The sequence below is a fragment of the Nerophis ophidion genome, linkage group LG06 (genome assembly GCF_033978795.1).
Source record: "Nerophis ophidion isolate RoL-2023_Sa linkage group LG06, RoL_Noph_v1.0, whole genome shotgun sequence".
NCBI classification, from domain to species: domain Eukaryota; kingdom Metazoa; phylum Chordata; class Actinopteri; order Syngnathiformes; family Syngnathidae; genus Nerophis; species Nerophis ophidion.
The window spans coordinates 2,173,657-2,191,666 of record NC_084616.1 but is presented as its reverse complement, the minus strand read 5'-3'; the positions used below and the strand labels follow the sequence as shown (position 1 = coordinate 2,191,666).

Genomic DNA, 18,010 nt, shown 5'->3' with positions numbered 1-18,010 from the left:
AATGAGTATAAAGATGACGTAGATGACGGCCCCGTGACCACGTGACGCGGAAGTAGAGTGCGGCGTCTTTTGTTCCCATCAATCAAAGCGGACTTGGACGCGGAGAAGCAGGAAGTGAGTTGTACTTACATTTCTCTTCTTTTCCTCTCCTAAATGTGACAAGTTGGCTCCCTTGGAGTGTCCGCACTGCCCGCGCGCTCCTACGTGACACCAGAGTGACGTCCTGACAATGTTTGTAAACTTTGTGTCTTCTTTATTCAGCGTTAGCTTGACGCGGCGACGTTAGCTTGATCATCCTTTGCAACCATGACGTCATAAAAGAGGACAAAGACTGCTTTTGATCATTTTCCTAAACTTTCAAAGCTGCCGTCTTTCATGTGGCGGCTGCTCGTGGTAAAGTCCGGCAGTTGGCGCCTGTTAGCTTGTTAGCTGCGAACAAAGAGTCCGCCAAGCTAGCGGCGACACGCTGCAACCTTTGTTACCTTTTACCGCGCTTTAACATTCTTTAGCCTGCTCTTTAACCTTCTTTATCCTGCTCTTTAACCGTCTTTATCCTGCTCTTTAACCTTCTTTATCCTGCTCTTTCACCTTCTTTATCCTGCTCTTTAACCTCTGTTACCTCTTAGCACTTTTACCGCGCTTTAACATTCTTTATTCTGCTCTTTAACCTTATTTATCCTGCTCTTTCACCTTCTTTATCCTGCTCTTTAACCTTTGTTACATCGCAGCACTTTTACTGCTCTTTAACCTTCTTTATCCTGCTCTTTCACCTTCTTAATCCTGCTGTTTCACCTTCTTCATCCTGCTCTTTCACCTTCTTTATCCTGCTCTTTCACCTTTGTTAGATCTTAGCACTTTTACTCCTCTTTAACCTTCTTTATCCTGCTCTTTAACCTTCTTTGTCCTGCTCTTTCACCTTTGTTACATCGCAACACTTTTACTGCTCTTTAACCTTCTTTATCCTGCTCTTTAACCTTCTTTATCCTGCTCTTTAACCTTCTTTATCCTGCTCTTTAACCTTCTTTATCCTGCTCTTTAACCTTCTTCATCCTGCTCTTTCACCTTTGTTACATCGCAGCACTTTTACTGCTCTTTAACCTTCTTTATCCTGCTCTTTAACCTTCTTTGTCCTGCTCTTTCACCTTCTTTATCCTGCTCTTTAACCTTTGTTACCTCTTAGCACTTTTACCGCGCTTTAACCTTCTTTATCTTGCTCTTTAACCTTCTTTATCCTGCTCTTTCACCTTCTTTATCCTGCTCTTTAACCTTTGTTACATCGCAGCACTTTTACCGCGCTTTAACCTTTTTTATCCTGCTCTTTAACATTCTTTATCCTGCTCTTTAACCTTCTTTATCCTGCTCTTTAACCTTTGTTACATCGCAGCACTTTTACTGCTCTTTAACCTTATTTATCCTGCTCTTTCACCTTTGTTACCTCTTAGCACTTTTACCGCGCTTCAACCTTCTTTATCCTGCTCTTTAACCTTCTTTATCCTGCTCTTTAACCTTCTTCATCCTGCTCTTTCACCTTTGTTACATCGCAACACTTTTACTGCTCTTTAACCTTCTTTATCCTGCTCTTTCACCTTCTTTATCCTGCTCTTTCACCTTTGTTACATCGCAGCACTTTTATTGCACTTTAACCTTCTTTATCCTGCTCTTCAACCTTCTTTATCCTGCTGTTTAACCTTCTTCATCCTGCTCTTTAACCTTCTTTATCCTGCTCTTTAACCTTCTTTATCCTGCTCTTTCACCTTTGTTACATCGCAGCACTTTTATTGCTCTGTAACCTTCTTTATCCTGCTCTTTAACCTTCTTTATCCTGCTCTTTCACCTTATTTAACCTGCTCTTTAACCTTTGTTACATCTTAGCACTTTTACTGCTCTTTAACCTTTTACATCAAAGCACTTTTACTGCTCTTTAACCTTCTTCATCCTGCTCTTTAACCTTCTTTATCCTGCTCTTTAACATTTGTTAGATCTTAGCACTTTTACTGCTCTTTAACCTTCTTTATCCTGCTCTTTAACCATTGTTACATCTTAGCACTTTTAGTGCTCTTTAACCTTTGTTACATCCAAGCACTTTTACTGCTCTTTAAACTTCTCTATCCTGCTCTATAACCTTCTTTATCCTGCTCTATAACCTTTTTTATCCTGCTCTTTAACCTCTCCATGCTTGTACACGAAAGAGACGAGGACAAAGTCAACTTTAGTTGAAGGAAAAGATCCAACTTTAATGGACACTTTTTCAATCATCTGCATTTGAGCTTCCAGCAGATGTCATCTAACTTTGTCTAAATCATCAACTCTTTCATCAAAGTAGCCAACATGCAAGGAAAGTTTAAAGTCCTACTGAAATGAGATGTTCGTATTTAAACGGGGATAGCAGCTCCATTCTATGTGTCATACTTCATCATTTCACCATATTTTTGCTGAAAGGATTTAGTAGAGAACATCCACGATTATGTTCGCAACTTTTGGCGCTGATAAAAAAGCCTTGCCTGTACCGGAAGTAGCAGACGATGTGCGCGTGACGTCACGGGTTGTGGAGCTCCTCACATCTGAGCATTGTTTACAATCATGGCCACCAGCAGCGAGAGCGATTCGGACCGAGAAAGCAAAAATTTCCCCATTAATTTGAATGAGGATGAAAGATTCATGGAGGACAAAATTTAGAGTGAAGGACTAGAAAAAAGAAAAAAAAAGGCAATTGCAGTGGGAGCGATTCAGATGTTATTAGACACATTTACTAGGATAATTCTGGAAAATCCCTTATCTGCTTATTGTGTTACTAGTGTTTTAGTGAGATTATATGGTCGTACCTGTACTACCTGAAGGTCGGCCCCGCTCCTTTCTTCAGCACCAGTCGATGGGTGGTGGCGATGCCCATCTCTGCCCTTCGCAAAGGACCCTCATCGAAACACGATCTTTCGAAATGATGGCTACATAATACACTGTACTTTGTGTGTGTGGTCCAATTCAACCGTGTTCGCTTGACCGCTCTGTTCCATAGTAAAGCTTCACCGTCATCTTTCGGGAATGTAAACAATGAAACACCGGTTGTGTTTGTGTTGCTAAAGGCGGACGCAATACACCGCTTCCCACCTACAGCTTTCTTCTTTGACGTCTCCATTATTAATTGAACAAATTGCAAAAGATTCAGCAACACAGATGTCCAGAATACTGTGGAATTATGTGATAAAAACAGATGACTTATAGCTGTGAACGGTGCTGGAACAAACTGTCCTCTACAATGCGTGACGTCACGCGTACGCGTTATCATACCACGACGTTTCAGCAGGATACTTCGGCGCGAAATTTAAAATTGCAATTTAATAAACTAACATTATGTTGCAATGTTAATATTTCATCATTGATGTATAAACTATCAGACTGTGTGGTCGCTAGTAGTGGCTTTCAGTAGGTCTTTAAAGCAAACTTTCCGCAACGTTTAGTGTCAATTTAAGTGAAATTTTCACACTTCCAATGAAGAGTCAAAACTATATCGACATTAAAGGATGTAACGATACCAAAGACAAAGAAGCACCATTAGATATCGTGATAATGCATGTTGACGCGCTAATTTCACCCCGAAAGCGAACAGAATCGCATTCTAGCTAGCGGCTAATGTCCCTCCACAGTGCAAAGCCGCTTCTAAGTCAGCAATCCTCACCCTCAAATAAACTATATGTACTACAAATACCATTATCACTGGAGGACGAGGAGTACCTAAACATGGTGCACTACATACCGTAGGACGGGGGTCGGCAACCCAATATGTTGAAAGAGCCATATTGGACCAAAAATACAAAAACAAATCTGTCTGGAGCCGCTAAAAATTAAAAGCCATATTACATACAGATAGTGTCATGAGATATAAATTGAATTATGAGGACTTAAATGAAACTAAATGAGCTCAAATATAGCTACAAATGAGGCATAATGATGCAATATGTACATACAGCTAGCCTAAATAGCATGTTAGCATCGATTAGCTTGCAGTCATGCGGTGACCAAACATGTCTGATTAGCACGCCACACAAGTCAATAACATCAACAAAACTCAACGTCATTAGTTTGGTGGACAAAATGAGACAGAAAAAGAAGTGGGATAAATCACGTCTTAGAAAGTCGGAGAAAGTTTTGCATGTCAACAAACTAGGGTGAGTTCAAGGATCGCCAAAATTAGTAGGACAAAACGACGCTTGCCAAATGCTCGAATCAGTGAAGCATGTTTAATATAAACAGTGTGCTTTATAGCAATTAGGGAGGTTTGTGTCATGGTTGTCCTCCTACAGAAACTATATTAAAACAAAAAATGTGTTTTTTTTCCCTTCATCATTTCCATTTTTCATACATTTTTGAAAAAGCTCCAGAGAGCCACTAGGGCGGCGCTAAAGGGCCGCGGGTTGCCGACCCCTGCCGTAGGAAGATATGCTAACCGCAAGCTAGAGCTCTTGAAGGTAAACAAAGGTGTGCGGATCGATACAAATTGACAGTAACGATACCAAGTAGTTATAGTATCAGGTCAATACCACACTGAGTCAGAATATTTTTTACTATCCAAAAATAGCTGTTTTTTTGTTACAGTTAAACTCAGGAAAAAAAGTCTCTGGACCCAGCAAGACTTTAAGGGCCAAACCAAAGAATTAGCCAAAAGTAGTTAATAATTTGAATATTTAATTGATATTTTTACGTAATCCTGTGTTCTTGTCTGAATATAATTACTTAAAAAGTGCTCATTTAATGATCAGTATCGGTATGACTAATACTCTTAACTACTTGATATCACATCGATAGTATTGTCTAAAACAAATGTCAAATATCCAACAACATAAGAATAATATAATTATAGAAACATGTTACAGCAAGAATTAATCAGATACTAACAGTAAATAAAAAAGTAGTTAATAGTTTTTAAGAAAATATCACCAGAAATGATGTAATTTGTATTGTAACCAGTTTTGAAAAGTTTATTTATATAGCAAATATAGCGTTATCGCCGAGGCTGCCTTACATTATGTGATATATTTATCGCATGTGTGATGTACATGCCAAAGCCTGACTGAGAGCAATGTTTGCAGTATTATTCAACTAGAAGGACCAGCAAGTATCTTCATAAAATAAAGTCCAGACCTCATGCACGTTGGTGTTTGTCATGTGACCCTGTGTTTGCTGCACTCCATCACTATGTACACCAGTGTTTTTCAACCACACTAGTGTGCCGTCAGATATTCTTTGGTGTGCCGTGAGAAATTATGCAACTTCACCTAATTGGTCCCAAAAATATTTTTGGAAAATCAATAATTATAATCTGCAAATAATGTGCCGTTGCTTAGTGTCTGTGGCAGCTGGTACTTTATTGCTTTGTAAAAGTTGGAATGTGTCGAGTGAGACGAGGATGGTTTGTTGTAGGGATGCACCGATTAATCGGTAACCGAATATATTCGGCCGAATATGGCAAAAAAAGCCACATTCGGCCTTCGGTGGAATGAGTTAAAAACAAGGCCGAATAGTGGCATGTGACGGAAGTTTTTGACGCGGTGACGCAATCAACCAACGTGCAGTGACGTTGGGATATGTTGTGTACCTGTATAAGTGTATGAGGTTACAAGCACACACTTGTTGAGATTTAGTGGGGCCTCTGTTTACATTATTAGCCTGTTGTGTAGGCTACCTGTATAAGTGTATGAGGTTACAAGCACACACTTATTGAGATTTACCTGAGTCTTCTGTTTACCTTATTAGCCTGTTGTGTAGGCTACCTGTATAAGTGTATGAGGTTACAAGCACACACTTATTGAGATTTAGTGGGGCCTCTGTTTACCTTATTAGCCTGTTGTGTAGGCTACCTGTATAAGTGTATGAGGTTACAAGCACACACTTATTGAGATTTAGTGGGGCCTCTGTTTACCTTATTAGCCTGTTGTGTAGGCTACCTGTATAAGTGTATGAGGTTACAAGCACACACTTATTGAGATTTAGTGGGGCCTCTGTTTACATTATTAGCCTGTTGTGTAGGCTACCTGTATAAGTGTATGAGGTTACAAGCACACACTTAATTGAGATTTACTTAAGCCTTCTGTTTACATTATTAGCTGTGGCTAAGCAGACTTTTGCCAAAAGGACAATAATTCATTTGTTGTGGGTTTATCCACGTTAATGCACTTTAATTTTTTTGGGGAATGCATGTTTTGTTTGAAGGACTAATATAAATGAAAAACTTTGTGCTTTTTTTGAAAAGCAAAGGCTAATGGAATATTAAAAACATTTCAATATTCAATAAAAAATACTTTATTTGAAAAACATGTCTAAATATTTATTCTAGGCTATTTATGCAATATTAAAAAAATTGTGAAAAACTGCATTCATTATTCGGTATTCGGCCTTCGGCCACAAATTTTCATTTCGGTGCATCCCTAGTTTGTTGTGATCCCAATATGCAGACAACAGCGGGAGGCAGGGTGCAGGTAAAAGGCTATGTAATGCTTGAACCAAAAATGAACAATAGGGAAAGGAAAAGGCTATGCAAAACAAAAGTAAAACTAAACTGGCTACAAAGTAAACAGAAACAGAATGCTGGACGACAGCAAAAACTTACTGCGTCCACAAAGTACACATGACAATCAACAATGTCCACACAAAGAATTATAGCAACAACTGCAATAGTCTTTACCATGAATTGATTAACAAGTTGAAAAACGTATTGGGGTGTTACTATTAAGTGGTCAATTGCACGGAATATGTACTGTACTGTGCAATCTACTAATAAAAGTTTCAATCAATCAGTCAATTGCTTGCTAACACAAAGCAGGTGCGCGGAATATCGCTCAAAGGAAGACATGAAAGTGCTACAGGAAAATACCAATAATAAGGAAGGGCCACCAAAGTAAGAGCGCAAGACAAGAACTAAAACACTACCCACAGGAAAACACCAACAAACTCAAAATAAGCCATGACGACCTGGTGGAGTTTCATTTTTTAACCTTTTCTGCTGGTGGTGTGCCTTTGTACTTTTTAATGAAAAGAAACGTGTCTTGCCTCAAAACATGTCAAAAAAGAGTGGTGTACACTACCCAATAGGCCGTGTTTCCCCACAGACAGCCAGGGAAAATGCCACGCAAGAAGGTGACGGACGTTTCCGGAAATGGAGGGATGAAGAGAAAGAGGGCGAGCGGCAAAAAAAAGGAGAGAGAGTTTAGCAGCGACGACGAGTTTGACTACGACGAGCAGGAGAACAACAAGAAGCCGGGCAAGACCTCCACCAAGTCCTCTCTGCAGCCCATCACTGTGGCCGACGACGTCAAGGAGAAGATTGTCAGTCTGCTTGCATTCCTCTTTTCCAGCCAGCTCTCCTCATCGCTTCTTCTCTCCACAGAAACTGGAATGCCCCAAGGTCAAAGGTCAACTGGTCATATTTGGAGCAACAAACTGGGATTTGAATGGAAGGAAAGAAGTGCCAAAACAACAAGGTAAAATACCCCAGAGCTGAACAATGATTAAATAGGACACAATATATATATCAATTGTTGCTGATATTTTGATGACCTGTGGAAAATAATGACAGGATAATATGGAGAGGAAGCCAGCTGAGGTACTTAGACCCAGGACACGCTGGGGAGACCACGTCTCCCAACTGGCTGGGGAGAGGGAGGTCTGCTTAGGCTCGGATTGAAAAGAAGGACCTCTAGAAACATATTAAATGTAAACTAATTTATTTCTAATGTAACCTTCCTCACTTCATAGCAGAACGGGGAAAATGTCAACACCAGCATGGAGAACACCTAAACAATGTAAACATGTTAAAATCACATGGAACACTTAACAATAAGCTCTTAAAATGAAGATGCTAAAATAAGGAATAGGTTAGAAATGCTTCATAAAATGTAAACATAGAAATCTGAGAAGAACTATTTTCTACAAGTTTAGTGGCAGGAAGTGTCAGCTGTGCTCTAAAGCAGTGGTTCTCAAATGGGGGGACGGGAGATTTTTCAAAAATATTCTAAAAATAGCAATAATTTAAAAATCCTTATAAATATATTTATTGAATAATCAACAAAATAAACTATGAAAAAAAATGCAACAATGCAATATTCAGTGTTGACAGCTAGATTCTTTGTGGACATGTTCCATAAATATTGATGTTAAAGATTTCTTTTTTTGTGAATAAATGTTTAGAATGAAGTTGATGGATCTCTATTACAATCCCCAAAGAGGACACTTTAAGTTGATGATTAGAAATCTTTATTTATAATTGAATCACTTGTTTATTTTTCAACAAGTTTTTTAGTTATTTTTATAGTTGAAGAAAGACCACTACAAATGAGCAATATTTTGCACTGTTATACAATTTAATAAATCAGAAACTGATGACATAGTGCTGTATTTTACTTCTTTCTCTCCTTTTTTCAACCAAAAATGCTTTGCTGTGATGAGGGGGTACTTGAATGACAAACATGTTGACAGGGGGTAGATGAGTGAAAAAAGGTTGAGAATCAGTGCTGTAAAGGGTGAGCATGGCTAAGGTGGTGTGTTGGTTGCATCATGTACACCACTTTGGTCTGACTACGGTCTCTTTGAACATATTCCATACTGTCCGGGTGACTTTTCCTCTTTTAGCCAGAATTTCTTAATTTTGACTTTCTCTTCTCACTCCATGCAAAGAATGAACCAAACCTGATAGTTGATACTGTTACCTGATTGGCTGTTAGTGTGTCACGCCCACTGATCACTTCCTGCGTTGCTCAGTTACCAGACAGCTTGCTTCCATACTTCACCTTTCTCTCGACACAGAAGTAAAAAAAAATATTGAATGTTTTATCATACGCATTTTATATTAATATTGGTCGCGTGTCTTATCTCAATATATACCGTATTTCCTTGAATAGCCGCCAGGGCGCTGATTAATTTAAAACTTCTTCTCACGCCTACGCTTATTCAAGGCATGCGGTAAAAGTAAGCAGGCGCTAATCATTTTAAAACCTCTTCTCACCCCAGCATGCAGTGAAATTATTTTTTCAAATTAAAAAAAAATAAAAATAAAAATAATTCTGCGGCCCGGTGGTTGAGGACCACTCCTTTACAACATGTCATCGCGTCGCCTTTACACCATGCTGTCTGTGTGCCGGCCGAACGCATGCATTTCGAATTTGACCCGGCGGTAATAGTAAGCATGCGCTAATAATTTTGGGAAGCGAGTTTGACCAGGCAGTAATTTAAGGCAGGCGCATATTACGTGCCGGCGGCAATTCAAGGAAATACGGTATTTATCGTTTTATCGGCTAAGTCATCTCTGGCAGACTTTGTTTCACTTTTTAAACATGCTGCCATGTCTGGTTTTACGTGTTGAAGTACAATATTTCTTTCCCTCTTCACGGAATGTTTGAAGAAGTCCCAGTCAATGGACGCCATGTTTGTTTCCAATGAGCTGCAGGGGAAGTTTATGACCGCTTTATGACCAAGTCTAACAACAACTAGTTTCTCTGCATGTTAAACAGCTGCCGGTGTATTTCTCCAAAGGACCGCGTCATCAGTAGTAACTAAGACTTGAGAAGAGAGCATGACATGACACCAGGAGGAGGATGTTTAGGATGCATACAGTTGGTGTTGAATCAGTAAGAAGAGGCAATGCTGGCCACACTAATGTCTATTCATATGCTGCACACCCCTCCCCCTGCTGGATCCTCTTCTTTGCCACATAAATGTTCTTTGTTGTGATTGGGGGTGTTGCTTGTCATGTAGAGCAGCTGCTTAGACAAAGACTGGCTGAAGGCTTTATATACTGCAGCCCTAATTACCATTTCTCACCTGCACATACAATAAACATGCACACCTTCTTTCTTTTTTTTTTTTGCTTACCCTCACCAACCACAGAGGAACCATAGCTTTTTTTTTTTTTTTTTTTACATGTGATTATGTTGTTTGTATTACGGATGGGCGATATGGATAGTTGTGTTGTTATTAAATGCCCCCCTCTACCTCAATGAACTGCTCACCCCAAAATCCTCCACACGACACATCCACTCCGGACAGGCTAACCTCCGAGGACAAAGCTCCAAACTATGAGAGAGCGGGCTTTCTGTTCCACCGTGGAACACTCTCCCTGACCACATGAGGGAACCACAGACTGTGGAGGCTTTTAAAAAATGCTTAAAAACCCTTTTAAAAAAAGCACAAACATTTTTTTTTAGACGTGTGCTAGTTATAGCTATTAGTTTGTTAAAGTTTTAATTTTTTATTTTACTATTTATTTTACTTGTTGGTGGCAGCTATTTGTGGTTCTATTGTTTTTTTTTTGTTTTTTTTTAAATGCAATGTAGAACTTTGAGGTTGTTTGCTCAATGTAAAGTGCTTTTACAAATAAAATCTATTATTATTAATAATATTATTATAATATTATAATGCGAACCGATCACTGGATCGGTTTGCAGCCGAGTGTGAAGCGACCGGAATGAGAATCCGCACCTCCAAGTCCGAGTCCATGGTTCTCGCCCGGAAAAGGGTGGAGTGCCATCTCCGGGTTGGGGAGGAGACCCTGCCCCAAGTGGAGGAGTTCAAGTACCTAGGAGTCTTGTTCATGAGTGGGGGAAGAGTGGATCGTGAGATCGACAGGCGGATCGGTGCGGCGTCTTCAGTAATGCGAACGTTGTATCGATCCGTTGTGGGGAAGAAGGAGTTGAGCCGGAAGGCAAAGCTCTCAATTTACCGATCGATCTACGTTCCCATCCTCACCTATGGTCATGAGCTTTGGGTCATGACCGAAAGGATAAGATCACGGGTACAAGCGGCCCAAATGAGTTTCCTCCGCCGTGTGGCGGGTCTCTCCCTTAGAGATAGGGTGAGAAGCTCTGTCATCCGGGAGGAACTCAAAGTAAAGCCGCTGCTCCTCCACATAGAGAGGAGCCAGATGAGGTGGTTCGGGCATCTGGTCAGGATGCCACCCGAACGCCTCCCTAGGGAGGTGTTTAGGGCACGTCCAGCCAGTAGGAGGCCACGGGGAAGACCCAGGACACGTTGGGAAGACTATGTCTCCCGGCTGGCCTGGGAACGCCTCGGGATCCCCCGGGAAGAGCTAGACGAAGTGGCTGGGGAGAGGGAAGTCTGGGCTTCCCTGCTTAGGCTGCTGCCCCCGCGACCCGACCTCGGATAAGCGGAAGATGATGGATGAATATTATTATACTTTTTTACCTATCGAAAATAAGAACCAGGAGAAAAATATATCAACTGAATACATACTTTCACCTTTCTCTGATTATCTTCCTCTCAGCTATCAAGGCGGAAAGGAAATGTCAACACAAACATGGAAAACAGTGTAAACAAAATAGTAAAATCACATTGAACACTTACAATAACCTGTTAAAAATCGTGAATATGTAAGAAATGTGTAAGAACATAGTGCAAAGTGTGAAAATGTAAACATAGAGAAACTTGAGGAGTATTTTCTGCAGGTTTAGTGCCAGTAAGTAACAGCTGTGCTCTAAAGGCTGAGTGCAACTAAGGTGTTGTGATATTAGTCGCCTTGCCTTGCATCAATTACAGACCACATTGGTCTGACTACGGTACTTTTTTAAAAAAAATCCCAAAAAGTGCCATACTGTCCAGGTGACTTTTCCTGCTTTAGCCACAATTTCTTTATTTTTACCTTCTCTTCTCACTCCATGCAAAGAATCAACCATAAGACAACAAGATGGCGCAACCAAATATGGTAGTTGGTACTCTTACCTGATTGGCTGTTAGCCATCACTTCCTGTGTTGCTCAGTTACCACAGAGCGAGTGCCTTTGTTCATGCAGCCAACCTTGCTTCCATACTTCACCTGCACCAAGAAGAAAGACAAATAAACATTTTATGTTGATATTGTTTACGTTTCTACGGCCATATAGTCAGATATTGTTTTATCGCTCAGCCCTAGTTTGTACCTAAACCTGCCCCAAGATGTGAGTGTTGTAGCTGTGATAAAGAAAAGTGCAATGCTACAACTAAAATAAAGAAATGGTCCATCTTTCAAAAATGTTTAGCAAACATAATAAGGAGGGGAAGATGAAATGTTTGCAGGGAAGTTACCGTTTACCCCAAATGTCAATGTGGCGTTAAAGTTATTTCAAATGCCGCCCAACTAGATTTAATTGTGAGATCTTTTCTTGCAGCGGCTTTCCGCAACCTGGGCCAGAATTTGTGGGGTCCGCACCGCTACGGCTGTCTCAACGACGTTCTGGTCAGCAGTGTGATATCTGGTCCATGTGCGGCTCACAGTCTTCTCATAACCACCGAGGGCAAGCTGTGGAGCTGGGGTGAGTCACCAGGAAGGGATATTCTCTGTACTGGATCTTTGTACACACTGAATGAATGAATGGTTTATTTTGAGCCATGCAAACAAAACAAAACAATGACATTAAATACAAAAGAAATATATATATATATATATATATATATATACACATTATTTTTACACCTACATTGAAAACATTACATGTGACTAATCTTTTGTAGATGTCAAGATTGGCTCAAAAGGGAGTGGGAAGAAGTTAACTTATTTGGTCCCACCTCTATACATATACAATATATATATACACAATATATAATACAATAATACATATAATATAATTCAATTCAGTGGTTGCTGCATAGATGCTATATATCATCTATATATAATACATTTAAATTCACACACACTTACATATATACATATGCACACACACATTTATACACAACACACACATATATGTACACATATATACAATCCATATATATATATATATATATGGATTGTATATATGTGTACATATATACAATCCATATATATATGGATATACATATATATATGTATATATATATATATATATATATATAATATATACACACATGCATATACCCAAAAAACACACACACACACCTATATAAATACTATATATATAATATACACTTTTGTCTAAACGTTAACACTGGGGCTGTAAACCACTGTATAATAAGTGCTATTTTTCATTCTAATTTTATGTACAGTTTTTTAAAACATTGGTTTATTGAATTTTTGACATATACAGTCCAAAAATACCATCAAACACATGTCAACTGTTATTGTCCCCCAAAACTAGTATCCAACCAAAATATACATACTAAAGCCAAAAGCAGTGAAGTTGTCCCCTTGTGTAAATGCTAAATAAAAATAGAATACAACAAATCATTTTCAACTTATATTCAACTGAATAGACTGCAAAGACAAGATATTTCGTCTTCATGCTGAGACGCTTCCATTTTTTTTTTTTTTTTTTTACAAACAGTCATGAACTCAGAATTTTTAAAAAGTAGCCAGAGGGGTATTTTTACCAGTGTGCTACATGGCCATTCCTTTTAACAACACTCGGTGCATTAAGTGTTGGAATTGGGGGTTAAATCACCATAAATGATTCCCGGGTGCGGCACTGCTGCTGCTCACTGCTCCTCTCACCTCCCAGGGGGTGATCAAGGGGTGATGGGTCAAATGCAGAGAATAATTTCACAATAAGAATAAAATGGGAATAACAATATAACAGTAAAATAAGAATATAACAAGACAAAGTAGGCAGTAGTGACCATGTTATGAAAACGTATTGCACTGTTATTGTTTTGCATCCCCTGTCATCCTAGTTGTATACAACCTGAGGAGTTTTTATTGAGATGTTGATCTCACTATCATGGGTATGGCGTGCATTACCTTCTGGAATGTATAAGCTGACATTTATAAGGATATGAGTCATTTTTTATATATATATATATATATATATATATATATATATATATATATATTAGGGATGCACCGAAATGAAAATTTGTAGCCGAAGCTGAATAAAATTTAAACGCTTGGCCGAATACCGAATAATGAATGCAGTTTTTCACAATTTTTTTTATATTGCATAAATAGCCTAGAATAAATATTTAGACATGTTTTTCAAATAAAGTATTTTTTTATTGAATATTGACATTTTTTCAAGATTCCAGTAGCATTTGCTTTTCAAAAAAAGCACAAAGTTTTTCATTTATATTAGGCCTTCAAACAAAACATGCATTCCAAAAAAAATAAAGTGCATTAAAGTGGATAAACCAACAACAAATGAATTATTGTCCTTTTGGCAAAAGTCTGCTTAGCCACAGTAGATATGTTAATAATGTAAACAGAAGGCTCAAGTAAATCTCAATAAGTGTGTGCTTGTAACCTCATACACTTATACAGGTAGCCTACACAACATGCTAATAATGTAAACAGAGGCCCCACTAAATCTCAATAAGTGTGTGCATGTAACCTCATACACTTATACAGGTACACAACATATCCCAACGTCACCGCACGTTGGTTGATTGCGTCACCGCGTCAAAAAATTGTCACACGCCACTATTCGGCCTTGTTTTGAACTCATTCCACCGAAGGCCGAATGTGGCTTTTTTTGCCATATTCGGCCGAATATATTCGGTTACCGATTAATCGGTGCATCCCTAATAAATATATAATATATATATATATATATATATATATATATATATATATATATATATATATATATATATATATATATATATATATATATATATATATATATATATATATATATATGTATGTATATATATATATATGTATGTATGTATGTATATATATATATATATATGTATGTATATATATATATATATATATATATATATATATATATATATATGTGTATGTATGTATGTATATATGTATGTATATATATATATATATATATATATATATATATATGTATGTATGTATGTATGTATGTATGTATGTATAATTACATTACAATTAGGGATGGGCCGCCAATTGGTAAAAACTGATTTTTATGAAAAAGAATGATCTGCTATTGCCAATTTATTTATGTCCATTATTGCCGATCAAAAACTCCAGTCCCTTCTGACGTTGTTTGTTTGGTTCCCCGGCCGACATGTGACTAGCAAATAGTGTCTCCTACAGTGCATACTAATTAAATAATAATCACCTCCACTACAACAACCAAACTGCATTTCTTTTTTTTAACGTAGCATTATCACTTGAAGATGAGGCTGAACATGTTACACACCAAGAGTAAGCTTGAATAAGGAATGCTAATAGCTAAGCTAACTGCTAAGCTATCCTAAAACAAGAGAAGAATTGTAAATAGGTGTAGATTGAAGCATAGTACGGAAGAAAGTAAATAGTTAAGAAGAAATGAGTAAGTAGATGATTGAGAGTTAGAAGATAACCACTATGTCACTACACCGCATGCAGGTAGGAGGGGATCCATCCATTAATTGGTGATTGTTGATACCAGAGATAGTATTGCTATGTCATTGTAACAAGAGTAAATAGTTATTTTTTCCCCTCAATTTTATCAAAATAAAATATGTTTTAACGGTTTAAAAAAAAAAGAAAAAAAAACGAATTAACTTAATTCAAATGCCCACAATAAAGGTTGTATTATTGCCTTTGAAGTGTAAATGATTGGATTGTTTGAAAGGTGTTGGAATATCCTTCCTTCTTTTAAAAAAAGATTTCCTGTTCAAATATCAGTCAGTATATTTTTGCCAGGCTAAGGAATCCTCTATGTTTGGTCTCACTGTGCAGGTCGTAACGACAAAGGCCAGCTGGGCCATGGAGACACCAAACGTCTCGATGCTCCCAAGCCCATCGAGGGCCTGGCGGACCTCGTGATCGTCTCCGCAGCCTGCGGACGTAATCACACCATCGCACTCACGGGTACATTTGTCACCAACTGTGCATACCTTTTGTTGTATGGAGCTTCAGTTCCAGATCGTCATTTGAAGAACCATTTGTCTTTAGATGATGGTGCTGCTTACTCCTTTGGGGAAAACAAGCTGGGTCAGCTTGGGCAAGGCAGCCAGACTGATGCTGTCCTCAGCCCAGCTCCTGTAAGCGCACACACACACACACACACACACACACACACACACACACACACACACAGCGCAGACCAAATGCTAAAGTTGCTGTCTTGACTGTCCAGATTTGCTACAATGGCCAACCTTTGGTGAAAGCGTCGTGTGGTGCAGAGTTCAGCATGGTGGTGGACTGCAAAGGCAACCTTTACTCCTTTGGATGTCCTGAGTACGGTCAGCTGGGTAAGAAACTATTCAGTCAAGTCTAACTCCTGACGGGCTAAAGTGTGTGTCTCAGACTTTGTTTACACTGCAGGCCAAAATGGCCAAAATCTGATTTTTCCACATTGTTACATTGAGGGGAAACCCTGATTACATATAGTCTATTATTTGCCCACTATTGATTGACTCGTGATGCCCTGAAGATTTGGCTGTCGAAAGAAGACGTGCTCACTGAAACCAGATGTTGTGATGAAGTATCCACTTCCTGTGGCGGGCTGCATCTTTCCCCGCGCACATGAATGATGGAGCTCGCCCAAAGATGACGAGAAAGTCATATACGGATCACATTTAAGTTACTTTGGGCTTGGACTGAACAGATTTCAGTCCTGATGTGGGCTGAATCTGATGCCAAAAGATCAGATTTTGTCGCATTTAGACCGGCAAAGAAACTCAGATTAAAAAAAAAGAGATTTGGTGTGCAGTGTAAACAAAGCCAGTGTGTCAAAATCAGGAATGTCCAAACCTTTTCCAGTATTTTTCATTGTCAATACCAACACAATATGTATTACATATTTTAGGGCTCCCATCGTTTTTGGTGATTGTTAAAGCTCTCGGGGACCCAAAAGGGTCTCGGTCATTAAAGTGTTAAAAAATGAGTAATTTAATATTTGTTTTACTTTCAACACTTACATATCTGTAAATCAACTTCAAGACTTTCCTTTGATAAAGTATGATTTTTTTTTTATAAGCTGTTTTTGTAAAAAGCCTCTTTAATAGGAAAAACAGAACATTTCAAAGTGGAATATGTGAATTATTTAGAGCCTTACATAGTAAGTAATTCATAACATTAATTTAGGTGTATTATTTTTGAGCAATGACAGTTTAAAAAAAAATACACAAAAGTGATCAAATAAATCCTCAATATTAAGGCTATCTTATGATTAAATTATATAATTGCAGTTAGTTCATAGTTGCGCAGAATTAATCGCAGATACATATAATTTTTGTCATTAATAAATGTATCCTAGACAGATAATTTTCAAGTTTTTATTACCATAACTTGGCAATTAATTTGGTTTAATGAAATGTTTTAAACATTAAACAGCTCAACACAAAATGGACATAAAAATGACATTGAAAAAATGACCTGCAGTGCATTGTTGTCTTGCCAGATATTCTATTTGCGGAAATATAGAATTTTATTCCTGCAGTAGGAGGACTTGCATTCAGAGGCGGGGCTAGTTTTGACAGCTGTTTCTCACATAAATAACTCCAAATTTGGATTGTTGCGATAATGGTTTCATTGTCAAAAATGTTTTATGTAATCTGTGATATTATGATTTATATTGTGCAGCCCTTTGAGACACTCGTGATTTAGGGCCATATAAGTAAACATTGTTTGATTGATGGATGATTGATATTCCTACTTGAATAAATGCTTCTGATATTCTGTACATTACACTTCGCACAAGTTAATGATATACATATAGCTGCATGACAATGTATTAACCTTTTCTATTTATCAATAAAAAGGACTATTCAGCCTGATAAACATTCGACTAATTATAAAAGACTATACACTTTATTTCAATCTGCCAGAAAACATTTATTGAGGTAGAAATATCACAGATTACATACAAAACATATTTGACAATCAAAGCATGATTGTAATGTAGGACATTATTAGTACCTAGTGTGTGAATGTGTGTGTGAATGCTGTCAGTCTATCTGTGTTGGCCCTGCCATGAGGTGGCCACTTCCGCCCGAATGCAGCTGAGTGGCTCCAGCAGCCCCGAACGGGACAAGCGGTAGAAAATGCATGGATGGATGGACATTTGTTATGGTAGTTAGACTGGATGTAACGCATAGTTATTTGTGTGTGTGTGTGTGTGTGTGTGTGTGTGTGTGTGTGTGTGTGTGTGTGTGTG

General features: G+C 38.3%; 1 protein-coding gene across 2 annotated transcripts in view; it reads left to right on the top strand.

Annotated features, from left to right (window-relative positions):
* LOC133554063 (protein RCC2 homolog) overlaps positions 1–18,010 on the top strand; it is a 25,707-nt gene continuing 7,697 nt past the window's right edge. The window contains exons 1-7 of one of the 2 annotated variants that reach the window (XM_061902430.1): positions 1–114; positions 7,101–7,317; positions 7,379–7,472; positions 12,146–12,289; positions 15,589–15,720; positions 15,805–15,893; positions 15,989–16,103. In XM_061902430.1, coding sequence (XP_061758414.1) covers positions 7,114–7,317; positions 7,379–7,472; positions 12,146–12,289; positions 15,589–15,720; positions 15,805–15,893; positions 15,989–16,103 — 778 coding nt within the window. In that variant the 5' untranslated portion in view covers positions 1–114; positions 7,101–7,113. Of the gene's footprint in view, positions 232–7,100; positions 7,318–7,378; positions 7,473–12,145; positions 12,290–15,588; positions 15,721–15,804; positions 15,894–15,988; positions 16,104–18,010 lie in introns of both variants that reach the window. The other variant, XM_061902431.1, reaches the window with a different exon arrangement.